Below are 25,103 nucleotides of genomic sequence, written 5' to 3'. Positions count from 1 at the left end.
TCACATAACATCAGTCTTGTGAATTATGCAGATGACACACAATTGATTTTGTCACTAGAAGGCCACCATTCACTTTTGCTGTAAAAATGTAATGACTGTCTGCAAGATACCACATTATGGTTACGAAATAACTATTTACAATTTAATGGGGAAAAAAACGAGATGCTGTGTTGCTCACCTGGGAAGGTTCCCCTCCCACTACCTACTGGGTTTTGGTCACTCCCGGTGACAGCTCAACTGATTCCCGCCAAGGCAGTACGCAATTTAGGTGTCAGCTTTGATTAGAGTGCTCTGAAGGATCCTCCCACAGACCAGATCATTGGTAGTAGGGAGTATCATTCTGAGTCAACTGGATTACTGCAACGCATTGTTGCTGGAGTCTCCTAAACATCTGATAGGGAGACTCCAGAGAATCCAGTCGATAGCAGCCAAGCTAGCTCTAATGAGACCATGTCAATCTACGGCATCTCAGGCCCTCTCTGAGCTCCACTGGCTCCCAGTTATGCAGAGGGTACAGTTCAAATCGCTATGCATAGTTTTTAAGTCTCTGCATGGCCTTGGGCCCAAGCCATTACAGAGCAGATTTGAATGGTATGTCCCCTCGTGTAACCTTCGTTCCTCCTCAGCTGAACTGGTGAGAGTGTCAAGGTTTAGAACAGTCAGATCAGGAGGAAGGGCCTTCAGCATTGCAGCAGCTTCGCCTTGGAACAAACTCCCAGCTAAACTTAGGCAGATGGAAAACCTGCTGCCGTTTAGAAAGAAGTTGAAGACTTGGCTCTTTCCTAGGGCATAAGTTGTGGGCGTGGTTCTTTAGCTCTACTGATCCTGTGCCCTCCAATATACTCAGAGTTTAGCTGGTCTCATGTGTTCAAGCACCAGGATACCCGTAGTGTCAGAGTGCGCTCTATAAATGCTGATTACAATTACAATAGTCATTTATCCAATTCACCTGACTGGGTAAATCCTTCCTATAGACATCCATTGGCAGTACTTCTAGGTCATAGGAATGTACTATGAAACACCCATAGTAGCCACACCTCCAAGAAAGGCTCCTATCTCCGCTTAGTTGGTCGATGTATCCTTATCTAGTTTATACAACTGGTGGTTTATCAATCCACTGCCTAGGGAGAAGCACAGATATCTTACACAGGTTGCTGCAGTAATACATTTTTTAGCGTTGGCTGTAGGTTCTGATTCACACAGAGTTTGGAGACCCTGTTGTATGCATTCTACCCAACCAGCACTATAGAAGATGATGAAGTAAATATGTCAAGGCTTACTTGCAATATTTTACCAATATTGTGCCAAAAGGCTATATGTCAGGGACTGAAATATTGCTGAGACGATGTGAATTTTGACAGGAAGGATCATGAAACGGACAGTCTATGTGAGGTGTTTGGAATGCTATTTTGTAGTGGTCAGATACTCTTAAGGGGACTGTCAATATCCTTGGGGTACTCATGTACCCCACATTTCCAGTTGTTGGATGAGTTCATCAACTCTAGGTAATGTGTAAGAGTTGAAGAGAGGTATACAATTCACTTCTCGGAAGTCTATGCAAAATCTGATCAACCCCTCAGGGATGGGTATCATCACTATTGATGAACACCAGTTGCAGAGAGGTATACAATTCACTTCTCGGAAGTCTATGCAAAATCTGATCAACCCCTCAGGGATCGGTATCATCACTATTGATGAACACCAGTTGCTGTTGGAATACTCAGTGATATCTAGCAAAGGCATTGTTTTAACCTTCAGTTGGACTGTGACTGTTCTTGCTTCTTGTATATGTTGTGGTGTTGGCTGTGTTTTGACTGCAGGAGCTATTTGTATGTGGAGCTCAATCAATAATGTAATTCTTGGATGTGGTGAAAAGAGTCCTCGACAAAGCAAACAATAGGTGGAGATGGTTGGCCTGATCTGCAGTGATGTGGATCTGCTCAGAAGGTCTAACAAGCTTTCTTCATCACTGTATTTAAAGATTTAGGGATTTATGACTAGGGCGAATCAAGCTTACATTGCTCAAATCTGTTGTATGCACTCTTTTCAAGTACATTTATATGATCGACTTGAGTTTTATTTCACTGTTCTGGTTTGAGAATACACCAGAACACATCACCTATGAGACCTATGATTTTATTTGGCCTGTAGACTTAGGCTGACATACTGCTTTACAATGTGGGCAGAAGAGCAAGTACACGTTCTCCAGACTGAAAGGTGTGCAGTTTAGTGCCTCTGTTGTGTTGGGGCTTTTATGTCTTTTTTAGGGGAAACATCCTTTACACCGCGGATGTTTCAACGTGGTGCTGTTACGACGCGTCCTTTACAAGGCAAGTTGTAACCACGACTTGCGCTGGAGGGCGCTACAGGATTAAGAATAGTATATTTACTATTCCAACACCTTCCCTAGTGTCCACGGGGACTGGTGTTAGAATAGTAAATTAAAATATTCTCGATCCGCGCCCCCCCAACGCAAGTCGTTGTCACGACTTGCGTTGTAAATAACGCGTTGTAACAGCACGCGTTGTGACGGTACGCGTCGTATCGTCATACATCCCTTTTTTAGAAGATAGTATTCAGTGCTCTGCTTCCTCGTGGAATATCTATAAATGATTCAGCAGCTGCAGAACATTTTCAAATAGGAATCTGTATTCCAGTGCAGGTTGATCTTTTAAACACAGTATCCAGTGGGCTTTTAGGGTTCCTTGCAAATAGCAATATAAAGGGCTTAAATATACGGAAGACTGAGAGGAGACTACTGAGCTAGAAGGGTGAGCATTTATGCAAAATATTCTCTTTTCCCCCTCAGCTTTTCTTGGCATCTGTTTGCCAGTTTGAGTGAATCGTTCGACCAGACTGATAGTTTGGGAATTGTAGACACCTGTTTCTAAATGTTTAATTTTTAAGACTCTGAGGAGTTGTTTCATGAGGGTAGACATGAAGGTGGTACCTTCGTTCACTATTATCATTCTTGTTAGGACAGGTGACAACAGAGATGTGGATGCCACACGTAGTCTAAGTGCTGATTCCCTATAAAGGATGACCACAAAGGATGACGTCTAGGCTACTATTGCCATGTTATATGTATGCCCCTTTCCTTATGGTTCTAGGAGTCCCAATATGTCCCTACTAATACAATGAAATTGTGCTTTGATTCTAGACATGGGCTGAAGGGTTGACTTGGTCGCTGTCCCCTATTTCTCAATTGATAAGCCACACAATGTTGATAGTATACGTATTTTGCCCATAAAAAAAGGCGGGACTGGCTGTACCAGGCAGAGGGTGTTTCCCAGGGAGGCTGGAAGGGTAGGGGGGCTGGTTTTGTTACTAGAGGCCGTTTTTGTAGCAGTGCAGCAGTTTTGAAAGCACACCTGCAGAGTACCTTGTATATCCAGTCATTTACAGGCAACAATAAAAGTGTCAAGATACCTCTGGTGAGAGATTGGAGTTTTGTCTTGTGACAGTTTTGGCTAATCTAAGGTAGTGCAGAGGGTTAATATGCCTTTTGCAAAAGATGTGTATCATGCAGATTACAGAACAATATTTTATGTGCATAGCTAAGTGGGTTGGGGAGGGGTGTTTTAAGTCGACAGACGACAGGACAGGTAAAATTAAACAAAAATAATACCACTTATCTTGCAAGGTAAGTGTTTTTTTATTTATTTTTATTTAATTGCACCTATCCGCTGTCTGTCGTCCTCCCTCCCACCCCGCCCCACCTCACCACTCTTATCTGGGCAGGCCGTGCCAGCCCCTAACGACCTTCAATAACAAACACCAAGGCAACATTAACAAACCTTATCCCACTACTGATTTTAAGTCTAGATGGATGCACTTCCTAGGTGGTAGATAGAATTGACTTCATCACTGAAGCACACACCTACACTATAAGCAAAGAAAAAGTTAAGTTATTCACTTGAAGTCTGCCGCCACCATTTGTATTCTTACCATTATCATCAACGACTCTTGTTTGCTCTTTTAGGCAGTCCACAGGTAATCCAATGATCTCCACTTCTACGAACGGATCAATGATCTAAAAAGGAAAGTCAAGTAAGAGGAAGGTGTGAGTAATTTACCCTCTCCCAGTCAGTGTGCTAACATTTTCTTTAACTGAATATATTAATTAAAGGGTGATCGTGATACATTGCATTCTGCAAAAAGCACAATTTGACTCGGATATCATATTAAGATTTTAAAAATGAGTCAAGAGAATGCAATAAGGAACAATGGCTTTTACCTAGGTCCCTAAAGAAATGTAACACACCTGAAATCAGTCAAATTCGGGGTGTGAGTTCCAGAAAAGGATGTTTGAGGATTCCCAGCCACCAACGATGAACCCAAAAAGTAGGCAATCAGATTCAACCAACAAAATTTAAATTGGCAATGAGCAGTCACTTGAGGCACCACATGGTTCTACTATGTACAGGGACTGAGATTTACTTCACAATCAAGCAACAGAGGCTGCAAGTAAAGTACTGGTGTGCTTTTGGCTGCCATGTGCCTTGCATGATTGTGCAAGGGTGTCTTTATTGAAGTCAGCATAGTTTTTCAGCAGGAAGGGGTCCATTCCATTACAAATACTATGCTTTAAGGCATTTTCTTTCTAAGTGTGCTGTAGAATGCAGCACACATGCAAAGAGGAAATAACGATGAGAAATGAAAATATTTCTTCTCGCAGAGCATGCCTCAGGGAGGCGCAAGATTTTATCGCCAATCCCAGTCCACAATTCTTTTTACGTAGGGATTTGCGTTAAAAACCATGGGTGCACCCAGGGAACGTTCCCTTAACATAAAGTAACACAAAGCAGTGCATTGTTCTGTGTTGCATTATCTTGGGTTACAATCCAACACAAATTGTGATTTGCGTTGTATTGTAAATACCGACCCAACACTGTGCTTCGGGTCTGCATTAAAAAAGCAACACAAACCTGATGCAAAGTCTTGGCACCTCTGACCCAAACCCTATTTCAGAGAGCATTTCAGGCAAAAGAATACAAGGAACATCATTGCCAGACATTGAAATCCTCAGAGAAGAGTGTACCGAGTGAGGTACCTCCTGGCGTAAAAAATTCATGTTCCACAGGCAGATAGTTAGAATTCTTCTAACTATGAGAGATCCATCTGCATAAGTGCAGGGACTCATGAGACAAAGTCTCAGGCCATTAACAAGCATCACAGCCTTGGTTATTGTAGCACCCTATTTGATTTACAGAACAATATGTGATGGCCATGTTTGGCTGTGCCTAAACAAAACACCGTGGGTGCAGGATACTGGCAACAAACCTGTGCCCACATTAATTTGGGGTAGGGTGAATATCCAAGTGTGCATCACCTGACTCAATTGTAAAGTCACTTCTCATCTTGACCACTCGGACCCTTCACTTGCTCGGTTTGCCCTCCCGGCTGTTTTCTCCATGAAGACTGAATACTGGGGGCATATTTACAAGCGGATACTGCCACCAGAACATCACTTTTAGCGACATTCTGGTGGAAATATGCCCTTCTCCATATTTACATAGCGGCGTTAAGCCACTTTTTGTGGCTTAACGCTGCCTTGTAAATTAGGCCCCTTAACACACATCACTTAGCATTAAAGGGTCGTGCAATGGGTGTTAATGTGGGTCTTCCACCGCAATACCCATTGCTTTTGACGCTGCCTCAGATTTACAAGGAGGTATAAATCTGAGGCAAAGCCAAAAAATAACGCTATGCAAGAGCAGCTGTTAGAATTCTCCTTGTTTTTGCAGCACACATAGAAAGAGCAAAATGCCATTAATGATTGTTTATGTGCAGGAAGGTGTCCCTTCCTGCACATAAACAATCATTAAATAATGACGATTTGCTACTTTTATGTGTGCTGCACATAAAGTAACAAATCGCCATTATTTAATGATTGTTTATGTGCAGGAATGGACATCCTCCTTAAACAATCATTCCCTGCGAGCAGGCACCCTTGCACTATGGTACAAGTGAGCCTGGGTTGGCACTATGCAGCTACATTTAATTCCAGCACTAGGGATAACACAGGGGTGTGTTGTATTCTTGTGAATACGGCATATTCCAGCATTTTGAAAATGTCGTTGCGCGGCGGTGCTAAATTTGGGGCAGCTCTGCGCTCAGAAATGTTCTCGTAAATATGCTGCTTTTTTCCTCCTGTTTTTCCTCTTGTTCCGACCTAATTTCTATTCCTTCTTTATAGCTACCCACCTTCCCAATGTTTACTCCACTGGGTCTCTACCGGTAGGGACACCTTTAATGAGAAAAAACAGCTAATGTCTCCCTATTGGCTATCTTTCTTTTCTTTGTGACCATAAACCATGAATTAACAAATGCTGACCTCAGGCAGCGGGAGACTGGACCCACATAAAAGCTTAATTGGAAAACATCAAAAGTGTATTATTCCCCTCCCCGTACACCTCCACCCCCTTCTCCTCGTCTAATGTCTGAGTGTGAACAGCAACCTAGGCCCCCTGGCGCACTTTTTGCCTAGGGGGCATCAAACTCTATTTTAACCTCCTGCCTCAGCAAGGAGAGGGGCTTTTTTGTTTCAGAATACTCTGCAGGTCAATTACAGAGTGTCCTGTTTTTATCAAGAACCATTTTACCAATGCCTCATAGATGTAATTATGCCAGTGCCATTTCAGCTGCGGTGAAGCTGTGCAACCAGATCTGTTTCAGATGATATTAAACCCTTCATCAGGACTGTGAGATTGCAACTCCTTTCCACGCAAATCCACCTCAACAAGCCTAGGGCCTCATTTATGAAAAGTGACGCATCGCTGCGTGAAAACAGCGATGCGTCACTTTTCACTGCGCTCTCCCTGCGACACTAATGATGTGTCATATTTACAGTATGACGCATCATGTCGCAAGGAGTTACAGATACGTCAATATTTCTGATGTATCTGTAGGCGCAAAAGTGATGCATTGCTGGAGTGTGTAACAAAAGTGACGAAACTCCAGCAATGTGTACTTTCACATGGGCAAGTCCCATGTTGTTAGTGCCTGCGTCAGTCTTACGCCTGCCATGAGGCAGGCGTAAGATTTTGACGCATTAGCGTCCAAGAAATGGCGCCATGAAATCTTATAGATTTCACTGCGTCACTTCTATGACGCTTTCTTGCGTCAAAACGCCCCCTTTGCATACATTATACCTTGGGCAGGTATAATGTGGCGCAGGGGTTTACAAAGTGAAGCATCTACCTAGATGCGTCACATTGTAAATATGGTGCAACAAGGCACATTTTTTTCTCCGCTAGTGCGTCACAAAAAGTGACGCACCAGCGGAGTAAAAGTGACGCAAGTTTTCAAAACAAATTGAAGTGCTTTTATTTGAACATATATTATATTGCAATGCTTTCTGGGTTACAGGTTTTTGATTCCAAACGGTTGAGTATTTCCATGGTAGAATTTGATTAAGGAGGATAGGGTTTTGCCAGTGCTTAATTTTTAAAACGTGTAGTTTTGTAAAAATCATCCCTAATTTACAACACTGAAACTAGTAATATGAAGGTATAACTGCTTAGGGTAATGCTGTAACCAAGCAGTCACGGACTGTGCATATTTCTCACCAGATTGCATTTTCTGGGTTCTATTCCCTTTTTCCCAGTAATGCTTTCTGCCTTACAACTGATTGTTGGCTCCCTGCTTCATCCAATTCTCTCAGTCCCGATGAAGATCCATTAGTCCTGAAGGGTCGAAATGTCGGCCACGAACGGGCAATTGTAAACACTTTGAAATGATTCCACCCACTGCCCTTTCATTCATGAATGCATTGTAGAGAAAACGTGCGAACTACTATTGTTCCATTGACCCTGTTTTTTTAACATACACACTGTACTGCTTTTTAACGTTTAACTGTGTGATCACTTGAGCACTGAGCACTTTATGAAATTAAATGAAATAACATTTTTAAAGCGCATAGCTACCCATGGGCATCCCAGCGCTGAAGAATGACTGAAGCTTCTGAGACTCATTTGGGGGAAAGCTACGTTTTCAGCAACTTGCGAAAAGACAGGTGGTTAGTCTCCCTTCGTTGCTGAAGGAGAAGGGAGTTCCAAAGCTTGGCAGCATTGTAAGAGAATAGCCGGCCACCACTTCTGACTCTCTTAATCCTTGGGACGAAAACCAGATGTTGTTCATCTGAGCGTGAAGGCTTATTAGCTCATTAGGGTTTGGCCAGGGAGGAGTTGATCTTTGGTCCATTCCCTCTAAACTGCTTATGAGTAATACATAGGGCCTTGAAGTGGACTCTCTCCCGGATAGGTAGCCAATGAAGAGCTTTCATGGCGGGTTTAGCCGATTGCCGGCTAAACCCATTAGGGTTCCCATTAGAATCCTTGTGGCACAGTTCTGTACCATTTGAAGTTTGGCAAAGACCGCATTCGGGGCACCAAGATGCAATGCATTGCCGTAGTCCAAGCGTGACAAAATAAGTGCTTGGACAGTAAGTTTCTTTGCCAGGAAAAGGGAAGCAGGGATAGCACACTGCGAAGCATCCTTAAAATGCCAAAGCAGGAGGCAACTTCTTCTTCTGGCGTGGACTTTAAGGCTGAGGTCTGAGTCCAGCCAGAACCCCAGGCTTTTTATCTCTGAGTTGGGGACGGGTGCTAATCCCATTGTGGATGGCCACATCATGTTTGCTCTAAAGAGCGATGCATTGCCAAGGAGCTCAAGCTCAGTTTTGTCACCATTTAGCTTCAGGTCAGAGTGTTTCATCCACTTAGCTACTTCTTCAAGGCAGGTGCAGAGGCAGGTGGAAGTCTGAGTGGTTGAGTGAGACCACCAGCTGGGTGTCATCAGCGTATGTCACGATATTCACTCCATAGGGATGGATAATGTCCGCTGGGGGGGGGGCATATAGGCATTAAAAAGTGTTGGGCTCAGGGAAGAACTCTGCGGAACCCCACAATGGAGGGGCCACGGTTTAGAGATGGCCTCACCCTCGAATACCTGGAAAGTTTTCCCTTCCAGGGAAGATTTCAGCCAGATCAGGGCTATTCCGGAAAAGCCCATATTTCTAAGTCGGTCGACCAGGACACGATGATTGACTGTATCGAAGGCGGCGCTTAGATCTAAAAGTATCACGGCAGATGAGCATCTTGGTTCGAGAATCTTTCTGGATTCTTCCATGACAGCTAGTAGAGCCGTTTCTGTGCCGTGGGCGGAAGCCCGTTTGAGTGGGATGGAGAAGATTATTAGATTCCAGATGGGCAGAGAGTGTGGAATTAATGGGTTTCTCAAAAATCTTGCTCATTCCCGGAAGGAGTGAAATAGGACGGTAGTTGGCCAAACAGTCTGGGTTCAGGGTAGGCTTTTTCAAGAGGGCTTTGACCATAGCTTTTTTCCAAAGGGGGGGGACAACCCCAGAGGATATAGAGGAGTTGATCTGATCCAGGATGACCGGGCTAACACCCTCTGTCACCTGCTTAAGGATCTCAGGCGGGGCAGGTTCGCTGGGTGATCCGCTTTTTACAGGGGCAGATGTGGTATGGAAGCAGTCATAGTCCATTAAAGGGAAGGCTGTTAGGGAAGGTTCCTTACTCCCTGGATGCAGATTGTCACAAATGGGAGTATTGTAGCTTTTGGTGGGGGAAAAAGATCCATAGATAGTTTGAATTTTGTTGTAGAAATATTCCCCAATTTCGTTGCAACGTTGGTCTCTGATTAAGGGAGAGTCGGGGAGAGATGGGACGTTCAATAGTTTCTTAACAATTCGGAATGTTTCATGGGGGGAGTTTGCCGCTTATGGAGTAGTTAATACTTTGCACCAGCTTCTGTTTGTCTTATTGTGCTTTTCTTCATTAATGAAACATTTATATGTCCTGATCTTTCATTGATGTTTAAAAGTCATTGTTCCACATAGAAACACTGTTTCTTTTATATGTTATATGACCCCTAGTTCCAAGTGTTCCTTAGTACGTAATGTCCATGTTCATGTTCATCATCTCCAAGGGAAGAGTGTTAGACGTAATTGATCTGAGGTTCTTTTTTGCTAGGGTGCAGTTTCTATGCGTGTATCTCAATACAAACGTAATCCCCTGTACTAGATTAGACATACAATGGGTGCTGGCTGACTAGGAATGCCACAGCCATCATCCTGCTGGGACAAAGAAGGGGTAAATGTATCTTTACTCTTGTCTTATATGTTAACTGCCTCCCTAGGTGTGCTTGGGACAGGACTTAAGTCAGTGAAAAAAGGTGTCACTCACCAATCATGTACTTGTCCTCGGTTTTATTCTACAGTATGGTATTCTGAGATAACCAGTAAAATAGGGTGTTAATACCAGAACTGGTGTCTCTTACTGCGACCAGTATTACCACCCCAATTACTGGTCATACAAGGTTTTGGGTGGATTATGTGGGTCCTAGATTTACTGGGCTCATTACCTCATGCAGTTCCAGAATACCAGTCCTTTTCTGCAGAGAGTTTCTTAAAAGTGTGCAGAAACTTTACTTGGTGCATTATTTGTGTGTTCACGGGGGAGCAGCCCTGACCTGGCATCTCACCAGGCGTGAGGTGTATGAGGGAATGGAGAAGGGTATTCAATGATGACTGGGGTAACTCCCTTACCTTTAGGGGAAGGACCGAGGCTGTTTCATTGGCTGTGCCCTTGCTCACGATTCTAACACCATTCGAAGCTTGTCCCGTACACAGGGTAGCTAACAGAGTCTTCTGCACAGGTAGATTCAAGAAGGACCTCTTCAGCTCCTAGGATCTGTCCATCTTAGGCCAGGGCAAGCCACCTCCATTGCATCCACCACTTTTAAAAGTTGTACCTGGTCCACCCACACGCACCTTCTTGTTGTGTTTCTCTTTCAGCTGCTGTGGATGCCCGAGCAGTGCCTGGATTGTTATCACTGACATTTGTGAATGGCCGAGGCTTGCTGAAGAGCTTGGAGTACCCTCCCAGGATGCAAGAATTCGGAACTCACTGGTAACACATTCATGATGCTTCTCCACACACTCTTCCACCCCAGAAGAGTAGTGTTGAGACAACTGTCAGAGTTGTGCATTTTTAAAGGCCTGCAGTGATGGTGATGGTTATTGTTTCACACTTAGCACCTATCAGCCTTTTTTCATAGATTCCCTTTGGGCAGCCCAATTAAACCCATGCCCCCATTCCTGTGGTCTCCATTACTGTGTGCATGACCATCTAGCCCAAGGCCGTTCTGCAGGACACACAAGCGGACAGACGCGTGGGCGCCTTTGGGTGCCTCATTGACAGCTCATCTCCCTTCTGGGCGTCACACCCACCATCAGGCTTGAATTACTCTAGGCAAAAGCTTCAATCACGTCATATTTTAAAGGCGCTGTTGGTAAATGCTTTAAACATGATCTCGTTAGCCCGTGACAGATATCTGCCAAAGATGCTGAACAACATATTTCTCTCTGTGTTGTGAAGCTTTCAATGTATTAAGGGCTCCCTAGAAACTGCAATGTTAAGGTAACAAAAAGCAGTAATGCGCAGTGCAATCTATACATTTATTTAATATTAACTATATACCACATACCTACCCATTGGGAATTTCCACCAAAGATTCAAAGCAAAAGCCACAGCTGTGTGTGCATGTGACCCACCTTTTAGACTGCGCCATCTTGAAATTTCGGTTAGACGTATTAGAATAAAAAAAAGTGTGTGTTTCGTGTACACCTGTCAGTAGCTTCATTTCCCCAAAACCACTGGTGTATGCGTAAATGATTTCACATGCCCTTCAGCCCCGATGCCATTGCATCACCTTGGCTGGAATAACAGGTCATTGTAGATTATTTTACAATCTTTATCGACTTTTTGCAGGCAGCAGCATGGCTACAGACAGTGCTGATAACAACTCAAAGCACCAGCTAATTAGCGAGTAAAGGCTCAAAGCACACTCATTCAAGGGCACTGGAACCGGGAGTGCAAGAGGTGCTGCAGCACCCCGCCCCCCTTCAGAATAATCTTGCAGGAGTTTTAAAAAGAGAATCATAAATAAAGAGACCTTTCATGTTGATGTTATCTTGAAGCGTTTGTGGAGCATTTAAAGACAGCGGTAAAACGTCAGGCAATGTCTTCAGACAAACTGCTGCTTATTTTTTTATATGGAGATTGGTGTTTACTTTTTCCTTCTATTACTGCAAAGTGAGTGAATTTTTGCAACTAAGTGGAAATCCTCCTAGGGTACAGAGCGCATGAAAGGAAAAGGCAACAGCATTTGTCAAATGTTTTCTAACACATGAACAAATTGAAATAGTTGTAAATGAATTTTACAAATATTTCAAAATATATCAGCAGCAAGTAAAGAGCAAATTACTACTGAAGACACATGCAGTCTAATACGTCTAATATTAGAAATATACAAGGTGGATTATGAGGCATATAGTTTTTTTTCTAAGTCTGATGTGTAATATAAAGAAAGATTTTAAGCGGATCAAAACAAACCAAGACATTATATTTGTGTGATAAATAGGCACAGAAACCAAATTTCCATGAGCTTCTGTTTGTGTGCCATATAGGTTTAGCGGTAACACTGCATCTCTGATGCAAATTTAATGCCCATTTCTATAGGACATTTCAATGAAAATGTGCTCTCTGTACTTGGCAGTATCCTACCACTTCGGACTTTACTCATATATTTGGTCCGATGTGCTTCAAAATGAAGCACTGGCTTAGCGCATACTACAACCGTACCATTCACTTGCTGCATGGACATGGTTCATTTGCTGCACTTGTCATTTATGTAGCATTTTGATTTTTCATCAGCCATGTCATTTCAGTGATGTAAAATTGATGGCAGTACCACCACTATGAAAAAAATTGCCCCGCTGCTGAACCCACTTGCAAGATGAGTATTTAGATTGGCTAAATCACACAAGGATAACAAATGGGTGTCACACAGCATTACGAAGGTATCAGTCGCAATAGCTAGCTACCTCTAAATAACACTTTGGTTACATTCATCGTCTACAGCTTTGCCCTGGCTCAGGGTGTGCATGTGGGGTCAAGACCATGGGATCAAGAAGTGCAAAAAAACCTCTGCCACGCTACACAGAGCACCGCAAGTGGCAGAGTGCTTTAGATAAATGCTACTCGCTGTGATTTTCAGCGCCGGGTGTTTGTCCGCACTGTGCAATCATCATGAATGGCACCATGTGCTGCGCAAGCGGACGCTGCTTCCTTTCTGCTGCTCGAGTACATTTTTTACTCGAGAGGCAGCTTCCTCAACGCAAAAGGATGGTTTCTCAACGCAAGCTGTCACAAGCAAACGCGACCACTCGAAATGAGAAATCCAACCACCCGCGGTGAGAAATCTCGCTGGGAGGTTGATTTTCCATGCTCTCGCCTACCAACTTGACATTGACGATTGCATACGAGGAAAAATCTCGCCAGGAGTTGGATTTTCCGCACTCGCCAACTTGCTATTGACAAGCACGAGCGAGGAAAAAACACTCCGCTGTGCTATGCAGAGCGGAGTTTTCCAGAACTCTGCACGCTCTGCATAACGCGGAGAGCAGAAAACTACAGAAACTCCGCAAGTGGAGAGGAGTTCACCGTCTAGACTTAGTCATTAGGACTCGTTCTCATGTACAGCAAGCTACAAAGGATGCTTTGCCCGTCATATGTTTTTACAATGTACAAAATTGTTGGCCTGAAACTGGGCCCAGACAAAAAACCATTATGCTGAAATATTCTCATGGAATTTCACAAATTTCACGCTATGCTTGTTATGAAGAATTCCCCCAAATTACTGTGCTGATCCAAGAGGTTTATTTAAGCCACGCTTGCTCCAAAATCTTAGCATGGGAGCACAGGAACAATGCAAACGACCAGAACACGAGCTGCTAGTGCTCAAGGCACTTGTATTTGTTGTGCTATTTTATTTTTTGCAATGTGTCCTTGTGTCCAAAATAGACGTGAGGATGCAGTTTGCACTGGTTTTACATTTTGTGTAATCGCATGTAATTTTTGCAGAATTTCGTGTAGTTTTGCAAAACCAAATGATATGTATTTGCCCCATCCCTACCTGTAATTGACAACTTTGTTCGCCCAGCCTCAGACCTACCTCTCCTCTGTCCCCTAGCATGGAATCCTTCGGTTTTGGGAGCTGCTGTCCACTGATAATCCTCAGGATCAGTTGCTTCTTCAGCTGACCTGGCAAAGGATCCTCTGAATTTGGATTAAAGGCACCTAGCAAGAAATAATTAATCATACAGTTAAGAGAAATTATAAATGTATGGCTTCAGATGGCACAAATGTCTAATGCGCTGAATTGTTGGCAGATGAAGAAATTATCAATCTGTGTTTACTCCTTCACTTGACATCTGGTGAATGCTGAGAAATATCCTAGATACGCAGGAAGGAGCAAGAAAGTGATCTGAAGACATAAAATGCAGCAACTACTATGAGGGTGGAGGGGGAACCATCATCACAAATGTAAGTTGTTTGAAGTGCTCTATGTTCTGTCTTGGATTAATGCATTCACTTTTCAAGAAATTACTCCTGGAAAGAAAGGACCAAAACATTGGAATGAAGCAACACATTATTAAAGAAGAACACAGAGTGCAAGAAATGAATGTATGAATGAGTTCCAAGTATGAGGGACTCTCTTAGGGACAAATAACTTCTAAGGAGGGATAGGACTGCTACCACTTGCCGTGAAAGACTGGTCCCTTCCTAGTTAGAAGATGATGACCTTAAAACATGACTGCTCCCAAGAATTATATGAAACTCGTCCCATCAAGGGTAAAATAGCAAAGTTAAGGGACAAAAATGTCCTCCAATCAGGAATGTAATGCTCCGAGTACCAAACTAGCTCGGACAAAGGACTCGTCCAACCATTAACAATGTGTGCTTGCCACAAGAAACGAGGGGAAAAACTCTATTAAACCTGGATTATGGACCCATTTATTTTGCTAAAAAATGACCAGAGGAACAAAGGGCCATATTATCAAGCAGGGCGATAGGCAATTATCGCCGCTTTAGCGGCCGTTTTCGGCCGCTAAGCGGCGATAATTCTATCGCCCTATTAGCAAGCTGTTGCTAACTGATGTTAGCGACAGCTTTTAGGCGATAGCGAGCGGTTTGGGACCCGCTTTGCATGTCAGCAATGTTTATCGCTAATGACATGCAAAGTGGGCGTACCCAACTAGTTAGTGACTGAAAGCAGTAGCTAACGTCACTATCGCCTATTAGCAAGGCAGGCGTAGCACTGGAAATATTCGCGCTAAGCACGAATATCTCCAAATACTAACACCTGCCCAGACCAGTTCTTAACCATGTTATCCAATGGGAGGTGGATAACATGGCTAAGAGCATTTCGTCGCTAATGCGTGAATATCGCTGTGTTCTCAGTGATATTCACGCATTTGGCCGCTATCGCTGGATATTTTAGCACAATGGAGAAAAACGTTGCTAATAGCATGTTTTCTCCGCTAACATATCCAGCGATAAAAAAAAAATGCGCTGAGCGCATTTTGCGATAAGTATCGCTATTCCTTGGTAATATGCCCCAAAGATCCACAATCGTGGAGCGTGAAATCTTCTTCAATAGACAAATAACTTCTCAGCCTAAATTTAAAAAATGTAACTCTCCACACATATACCATATGTTTCTTCCTTCAGCATTTTAAGAAGAGCTTCTCTTGGAACTCTAGCACATCTGCCCTCACGTATGTCATAAATTTCCCCACCAAGGCAAATAAAGGGGAGTGTACCTATGAGCCCTAGCTCTAACTCCTGTCACATGACTTCCACCATCTCATGCATAAGCTTGTGGGCTCTCGGGTAAATGTATCCATCAGGGGTTTCACCACTGGCTGAGGTTTGAGTACAGACACTGCCAGAGCAGGGAGAGTCATTGCCTGTTCTCCTCTGGGATGCCCAATGCCCTAGTATCCATCTAATATACTATCTTTAATGTAACTCTTCTGACAGCCCAGAATTCTGTCACTAGGGACACACACACACACACACACACATACACATACACACACACTCATAGACACTCACACAGCTTCAATCTTTCTGCACTGTCCCTCTCTTCTCATCCTTCCAGTCCCTCTTTCTCTCTCCTTCTCTCTCTCTCTCTACCTCTCATTTTAAAGCCAGCTTACCAACTATACAAAAAGACTCCCCCATTAGGAAAGTGCTGTAGTGTTATACTAAAGGCTGAAGGTGCTATACCAATGTGGATAACATAATAGGTTTCTGAAGACTGGTCATGCATGCTGGCTTGCCTTATGTATAATGCATAGAGCAGCCAATGCATAGATATTTACTTACTCAATATATTTGTTAAAGCTTTAAGAATAACATTATGAAAGATTTGTGGATCTGTGACTGTTTGTATATCTGTGAACCCCCCACCCCCCTTCTTGTGCTTTGCTCCCACTGGACAACAAAGACTCTCTCACCTTCGGAAAGAAGCACGCAGGACCACACTAACATATAAAAGTGACTTTGGTGAATAGCTAGTTTTCATCTGACTCCTCTTACTATCCAAATTTAAAACAAACACATACACAACCAACTTTTGATACATTATAGATAGGTCTTACCACATGCACCCACCACATCTCTGGTAACCCATACCTAGGCCTTCATCTTATATCAAACAGGACTCTACGGTCAACCGCAGCAAAACACACAATGGTTTCAATCTCATCTAGAAATGATCACACACAAACAGCACATGCTGAACAGGACCTCATAATCACAGTGCACACCATAAGGCACCAAAACCAAATAGTTAGCAAAGTGTGGCTAGATGAACAGCACGTTGCACCCAACACTACATCCTATGACACCGACTTGACTTTAGTTGTTTGTATAAAAGCACTATATTCATGATGGGATAATTGATAATCAAAAAAATGAAAAGTCATTTGGTACACATACCCAAGCATGTAAACTTCCACAAAGATCATCCATTATTAAGGCCACTATACTTTCACACAAGCTCACATACATATTTCAGATCTAAACACTGTGCAAATTCGCTAACCGCACACAAGTTAACCCAACAAAACAACAGATACTACCGAACGCTGAGTTCTCCGGGCCAATTAATGGACTTCTCTGATCCGTGCAAAAGGGCAGCAAGGTAAAGAATGTGATAATCATGAGATAACAGTGGTGGTTGGCGCTATATAAATCCGCATAACATATGCCTCTGTTAGGGCTAAGGAACGACTATGCTCGCCACATAATTTCTCCAACTCCCGATAACGGAACACCCCAAGGAGCAAAAACGGTGCTCTTACGAGGAAAGAACGAGCTTACTCTCTATGACCAAAGCAGTATATTCAACCCCCCAAACGGAAAGGAAAGTGTAATTTATTTGGAATAGTTCGATACGATGTCCATTTTCCCAATTTTCTTTTATCACCACTCTGACAGACCCTTAACCACCCTCTGAGACTGTCTGATGCTTCCACACCTTGGCTCATGCGCATCTGTAAGTTGTGCACTGACTTATGCACATTCTCAAATGCCCCAGGTACCTTCCTGCTCTGGTACATGCACTTGCTTATGATGACACATAAATTACTTACTTTTTTAATAGGATAAATTCAGTTCCTTACTCTGACACGTGGTTTGTGGTTCAATACATATTCAATTCCTGATACCAGTACATGTACTTTGAGGATTTTTTTATGCTTCACTTTTTATGTAGCGCAAACTTGGCACAAGAGCATCATTTACAAGAGAACCAGACATAATACATTTTTGGGCACCAGGGGGATGAAGTGATTTGCCCAGAGCCACGAGATGTTGAGCCGAGGCTGGAATTCAAACCTGGCTCGCCAGCTCCATTTTAGAAAGATTGTTTTCCGCATTTTTTGCAAGACTCCTTCTCTTGATACAAACATATGAACTTACGGCTCCACGACACATGCACTTCCTCACCATGTCACATGTACTTCATACCGATGTCATACACCCGTCCTTAGCTAAAAACATGCACTTCCTGACAATGTCACAATTAGGGGTGGGCGAAATTTGCATAGTCGTGCTACGCAAGGCTCTGCGAAACGGTAAAAAATCTCAGCGAGCACGCAGAGATCCGCGAACACGCGGAATTGTTATTCCACCCGTTCACCATGCTTTTTTCCTGTTCGCGAACACTGTGTGCGTGCTCGGGGGAAATATCTCGCGTACCCGCATTTTGAATTTTGTCAATTCCGCTGTCTCGGCGGAACGCGAAATTACCCAAATTCCGCAAGCGGAACGGAATTTACCACCCAGGCCTAGTCACATTCCCTTATTGATATTGATTGACACGTGCCCTTCCTTGCCTTCATGCATGCTCTTTCTCACCAGAACAGATGCACTTCCTGAAACTGATGACAAGTGCTTTTCCTTACCTTGACACATGCACTTCGGCTTCAAGACATAACCACAGCTCCCATTGGCATTAAACTTGGCCCGGTTCAACTGCAGCATTCTACCTTCTGACTGGTAATTTAAAGCCACTGTGAAAGCAAAAAAACATCAAGAGAAAAGCGTGAATTAAAGCACAACCTACCACAATGTCCTACTCGTGGCTGGGAACTGACGCACATCCTATCATGAAGTAATAAGGGGAAATTTGGACCTATGGTCCACTTCATCGTTTGTTTCGAACTTCTTGCTACCTTAAGCATTCATAGATTTAATAGAACACTTCGGGGATATAGGTATAATTCCAAGCCTGCCCCAGTAAATTACTCGGGTTCAGACGTGGGCACGATAAATTAAAAATGATGTAGTCAGCTACATGTTGGTAGGGGCTCCTGAAAAATATTTCATTATTAAAATAGCTCCAGGTTCATAAAAGCACTCACAGGGGAGGAAAGGGTTGCTGATTCAGAAGAAATATGGAGTCACAATTAAAGTAAAATTAAAACTTTGTTGCGGGCGGCCTTGGAACTTAAGACCATTAAACAATATTATTTTTGCAATAGCATGCAGATTTTTACTCTCTTGGGTCCTCTACATCAATTCCCTGAAACAAAGAAGGGCAATCTATACATAGGATATTTGGCCTATTGTATTCATTTTTATGCAGGGGTTGCAGAAGGGAATACAGCTTAATTTGGTCTATATCTGATTTCCAAAATATCCATTTCCGGTTTTCCTGAAAACTTTCAATCACACTTTAGAATCCAAAAAATACGACCTTCACTGTTGACCTAGCAGGAGAAGGGAGCATAGTCTGGCCAAACTTCCAGTCCATGAATGAAAGCAATAATGTGGTCAGAGTTTCAGAATTATAGTACCCTGGGGGTACAAATGGGCGATTTTGATCGCGTGATTAAGTGAGAGCTTAGGGCGACAGGGAATAAATGTGGAACACTGAGAGCAAAGTGAATGCAAAGGGCTGGCAGGAGTAGTGGTGATAAAAGAGTTGTATCAAAGACAAGCACATTGGGGAGTAGTAGAAGGGATGAATGCATTTACAGAAAAGAGGAGAGTGAGAAAATGATGGAAGACAGAAGGACAGCATTTCCAGAAGGGTAGAGGTCGAGAGAAGGAAGTGGGTCAGGGCTATGCTATGGTTAGATACAGATGAGTTGGTTGAATGATCGAAAGCAAGTAAGAACAACAACAGAATAAAGGTGGAGGGATGGCTTGTGGGTAAGTGGAACAAGCAAATACGACAGTCAGATTGTGGGAGGGCGGGCAGAAAAATTCATTGGAATAATGACCTGCAAAACAGAAGAAACAGCTGGGAAAAAGAAAAGCAGTCAGAACGAGGGATGGGCAAGAGGCCAATAGAATGAATGAGAAAGGCTAGATGGGGTGTGGAAGAGTGAGGAGTAGGAGAAACAAGGATATGATCATTGCGAGGGATACAAGGGGGACACATGGAATATACGGGTCTGAAATAGAACAGAGGAGGGCGGTGAGCTAAGACAGAAAGCTGGAATAGACAGGTCTGAAGAAGTAGTGAGTTGCAGAAGAAAAATAATATTGAGGAGAGAGGGCAGCAATATAGGAGACACACTAGTGGTTGGCCATGTAATTGAACCGACTGAATGTCGATCAGATTAACCTAGGAGCCACATTCCATCTAGAGTTGTCACTATAGAGAACTGAGCAAGGTATAATGTGAGCAACCAGGGCCCTAGATAGAGCGTTGGCCACCTACCCAGCTGGCAGCCGGCATTCCAGAAGGGCTGGGGGTTGTAGTTGCTGGAGTCGACCCGGTAGGATGATGGGTAGATGCGCGATAGCTGGGACTGGTTGAAGCGGATGTATTGCACAGGTTTCTGCTGGATGACCTGGTGTGCCTTGGTTTCACTGAAGGATGACACCTGCCAACTGCATGAGACTGATGGAAGAAGGCGGAGATAGGTCAGTGCATGATAAAGCAAAGCGTGTTAAAGCACAGGTTTTAAAGTTAGGTTTGGGGTCGCTAGCCAATCATGATGAGCCCTTGAATTAACTTCCACTCACACCTCACTCAGATCCTCTACACTCTGGGCCTGATTACGAATTTGGCAGCATGGCGCCAGGTCCATCCCACTGCCTCACTGCCAAACCCATGATTGGGTCGCCCGTCAGATTACCAGTGTTTCTTGTGTCTGGCTGGCATTATTTTGACGTTCCTACAGCTGTGCCTCCGAAAACTGCCACCACAATGGCAATGCCAAAAAACAATTCCTGCGTGGCATGGTCTGTAAACTCCATGCCGTACAGGAACTGGGGCGCCTGTACGCATGGGGGCACATGTTGGGCCCCCCAACATGCACCCCAAGGGCTTGAGGCAACAGTGGGCTCCTTTTGTTTCCTCTCTGCAACGGTTTTCATGGCGGAGGAACAGCCATGAAAACCGTGGAGGAGAGGAAACTTGTAATATACTTGACAGAACTGCCAAGCATATTGCTCCCTCTACACTGCCACACCACCGCTAGGGAACAGTGGTTACCTGGAGGCTGCAGCGATTCAATAGCGGTCCGACCGTTCTAATTGTAATAGGGTGGTCGGAAGACTGCCGCTGATGTGCCCCCGCGAGTCTGGCAGTCTGTGGACCGCCAGACTCGGAATCAAGCCACCTGTGTCTTACGCTTGCCTTACTGCCTGTCTTATCCACTCACAATTGGTCTGCCCATCTGTATACACACCAGGGAAACACAATCTCACACCACTTCAAATATCAGCACCATTTGTTTTCAAAACATCAAAACAGAAATACATTCCTTGTGTTTTTTTTCGAAATGTAGCACCTCTATTGCTACTATGCCCTAATCCCTTTCTCCATCAGTAATTCTCTACATCACTTCCCACGTCTTACCATCTAGCCTCTCACTCCCATCCCTCCTGCCATTCCTTTCGTTTCCCAAAAATGAGTGCCGTCCTTACACCCTGTCTCTCCCCTCCTCCTTCCTTCCATGGCTCCCTATTACCTGTCAGACACTTGCTCTTCCACGATGCCCTGTCTAACTCCTCAATCCATTTGGTCGCCGCATCTTGTAATCCCTACACCCGCTCTCTCCATATCCTCACCCCTCCTACCTCCCTCCTCACCTCCATTGACTTTCATGCCTTCCAAACACACGCCCCCTCCAGAAACCCATCAAATTATCCCATGTTCTCGCTCCCCCTTTTTGTCTCATTAAACCAGACTCAGCCTTTTCTACCAGCTACACTTCCCCCAAAACAGTACCCTTTTCCTCATGTCTTCCTGATAAATGTTCTTGGTGCCACTTATTTTGGTGCCCATATTCTCGTCTCCTATCTCTCCCTCTCCCACATTTCCTTGCCCATAACCACTGTGCCCTCCTCAACAACTCTCTGCTCTCCTCTCGTCACTCCCAGCTCATACCCTCACACCTAGTAATCAGCAAAATGAAGTATTCTGTTTCCTGCAAACAGACAATGTCGCCGGCGGGCTGGCGGCTGACATACCTCTAGCGATGATGGTCCAACGACCCTACAGCTAAGTATGAGATTCAATTGTTGGTTTAACCCTACTCCAGCAGAATGCAATACCAGAACCTGGTTCCAAATTCTAATATAGCCCTCCAGGCACCAGCGCGGATTGATCTATGAAAATTTGCAAGCACATTAATATTTATGAGAGATGATTTTATTAAGCGCTGCTTTTCCAGATAATTTACTCCACTGGGGTTACGCCTTTCCGCCTCTGCTTACAAAAAAGCGATCCTTACTCTCGCTTTCCACGTCGTGGATGCCGACGGACTTTGTATATTTCACCAGGTCGGACAAAGCCCGCGAGAGCTTCATGGTCTTCTTCTGCCTGGTGATCCTACATGGGAAGAAACACCAGGAAGGTCATGCAGGTTGACAAGCGAGGCTAGGCCACTTTAAAAAACACCTCTCTTCAAATCAGTGGCAAAGGGTACGCCTCATACCGCATTGGGTCAGAAATATCGTTCAATATTAGATAGATTTTATACAAAAGTGTTGAGGTTTGATGTGTCAAGGGACAAATAGTGCATTATTATGCACAATCTATTTCCACCAGTATTGGAAATGTTAAGAATTTATTCTGGGTGAAGATAAGGGCTTACATGTAATGGGCTCAGACATTTGATATGAGTCAGCAAGCAAGGAAGCTCTCAGGTGAAATACACTTCAAAACGCTACTATAATACATGGGCAGGGTGGTTTGTTTTTGCTGCAGGATAAGTACTATCTGTGCAATGCTAAAAATCCTTAAGGGGCTGTCCTACAGGAAAGAGGGATTTACTGATTTAATACAGAATGTATGCTCACTTTCCTCTGGTAAGGGGGTGTAGAAATGACTTGCAGGTGAGAACATAATGAGAGACCCATCCTGACTATGCAAGTGGGACCAGGGAGTGGGGTTAACCATAATCATTCGCACAGTCAGCTGCCTCAGTTATTCTTACAAAAATCAGATTACGTGGTTTCTGAGAAGTGCAGTATTTGCCCCTGGTGTGGCATCTCGGCCCGGAGGGTTTTCGTAAGAATTCTACTTAACTGGGAATGTCGCCTTGCTTTTGCTGAGATCCCTGACCCCATGTCTATGGTCACCTTGTCTCTGTCATCACCCTGTGTCTGGTCCTATCTTCAGAGGCTAATTAGCCATGTCAGTGCCCATGTGTCACTTTAAGTGCCTGCATTGTCACTATGTTTCTTTAATATCAGTTACCAATGTGGGTGCCGCGTTGTTAATGTTCTAGTGTGCATTTCACGTCAAGATCCTCATACAAGTGCACGTGTCATGTATCTCTCTGTCTATATCACAGTGTAGGTGGCTTATAGTCAGTGCTCCAGTGTCCCTGTGTAAATATCCTTGAGACAGAATCAATGCCCTATTGTCATTGTTCCGGTATGGAGGTCACAATGTCAGTATCCCAATGTTATTGTTCCACGGTCAATGCAAGTGTACCAGTGTACCAGTGTACCAGTGTACCAGTGTCTGTGTCTCAGGGTTCAGGTTCCACCAGGTCTTTATCTCCATGTTAGCCCTTCTGTGCCAAGCCCATATACCTCTCTGTCCCAGTATCACTGACCCGTGTGAGGGTCCTCGTGGCTTTGCTGGTGTCAACATACTCCTCATAATACCACTGTGCCTGTGTCCCAGTGTCAGGGTCCCTATGCCACTGGCCAAGTATTAATGTCAATGCACCAATGTATCCATATCAGGGTCCTAGTTTCAATGTTCAAGTGTCCTTGTGTCAGTGGTAGTCTTCCTGTAAATTGATGGTACCTGTGTTTCGGCATCCCTATGTTGATGTAAAAGCCTTTGCCCCCCGCCCCCCATGTTGCTATCCCTGCTACATTGCCAGTGTCTGTACATCAGTAGCCCAGTGTTTGCACCTCAAGGTTTTGGGCGTGCATAGCAATTTAGCTATTATGAGACTGCTTCAAAGCACAAGGGGGGAAACAAAAGGGAAAGCAGGCCACAAGGGAGTGATGAAGAGGCCTTGATGAATGGGAGTCTGGATGGAAGAGGGATCCAGTGGTGACAAAACATAGATCAGAAGTGAGACATCCTTCAGAGATGATGAACTGAGAAAAACATTGTTAATTGACATTTCTGTCTATAGAGAAACTCACTTAACAATGGGAGAGCTGGTAATTCATGCACATACAGTCTGTTGGTGCATTAATTACTCATTTGCAGCATTCTCCTGGGTTGGATCTGTGTTGATCAGATTTCTGCTCTGATTCTCCCCACCCTTCCTCTCTTTTGTGTCTCATTTCAGGATATAATAAAATGAAACTCGAGTGAGGTGATGTAGAGGTGATCTAGTGGTTAATGGCTGTGTCCCCAAAAGACTGCGGACTAATTCCATCTACCATACATTACCAAATGGTGAAACCCTACGTCCAACACTTTACCTCTTTCTGCCTCACTACCTTTCTATGCCAAAACTGCAAGTGCATAGAAGGTGGAAAAAGACAAAAAAATTCAAATTAAAAATTAAAAAAACACGCAATTTTTGTTGTACTTCGATCAAGACGTCTGGTCAGCAGGTCACTAAAGGGACAATATGGATCAAAAACACTCTCCCAATGCCTTGTCAGACATTATCTTGCCTTTGCTGCATTAAAACTTTCTGAGCTAATCCAATTTTCTGCAATAGCAAGTATATTAAATAGTTTACATTCAGTGACACTGATTGGTTGAGAGAAGAAGCCAGACAAGAGGGCCATCATTCCTTAATACATGAATGCATACGTTTCAGACTCTACAGGGGAAGGGAGGGGGTTCACCAAGACCCTTCTGAAGCCTAAGGGAATATCCACAGCAAGCACTTGCAATTCAAAACATGTCAACAGGGACGCGATGCCTGTATCGCCTTCTGAAAAGTCCTTTGGTTTCATGACACTCTGTAAAACATTACATTCTTCATCTTACCTGCCGTAGTGTAACGTGCCTCTCGCAATGCTTCCTTGGCGTTCAAGGTTATCATCACCTTCTTCAACGCTTAATGACTTTTTGAATTTCCCACCTTTCTTCTGCATGTGAAGAAATTGAACATCATGAGGACGATGAGAAATGGATGGGGGAAGTTATTTATGCAACCAGAATGGCTCAAAGGTATGTGGTTGCACTGGTGCAAAGTCTTGCTTGAATAAGGGCTTTGCTTTAGCATGAGGGTGTCTGGCCACTGGTCAAAGAGCGGAAGACTCTGTCATTGC

General features: G+C 43.9%; 1 protein-coding gene across 1 annotated transcript in view; it reads right to left on the bottom strand.

The window, feature by feature from the left end:
• The window catches only part of PLCH2 (phospholipase C eta 2), a 631,566-nt gene that overhangs the window by 62,828 nt on the left and 543,635 nt on the right, over positions 1-25,103 (bottom strand). Inside the window, exons 14-19 of the mRNA XM_078642469.1 lie at positions 24,820-24,920; positions 22,136-22,233; positions 20,113-20,295; positions 18,347-18,454; positions 14,044-14,168; positions 3,949-4,033 (exon numbers count right to left, since the gene is read on the bottom strand). Coding sequence (XP_078498595.1) covers positions 3,949-4,033; positions 14,044-14,168; positions 18,347-18,454; positions 20,113-20,295; positions 22,136-22,233; positions 24,820-24,920 — 700 coding nt within the window. The remainder of the gene's footprint in view (positions 1-3,948; positions 4,034-14,043; positions 14,169-18,346; positions 18,455-20,112; positions 20,296-22,135; positions 22,234-24,819; positions 24,921-25,103) is intronic.

Source organism: Lissotriton helveticus, chromosome 5_1 (assembly GCF_964261635.1).
Source record: "Lissotriton helveticus chromosome 5_1, aLisHel1.1, whole genome shotgun sequence".
In the NCBI taxonomy this organism is placed as follows: domain Eukaryota; kingdom Metazoa; phylum Chordata; class Amphibia; order Caudata; family Salamandridae; genus Lissotriton; species Lissotriton helveticus.
This window is presented reverse-complemented; position numbering and strand designations above follow the sequence as displayed.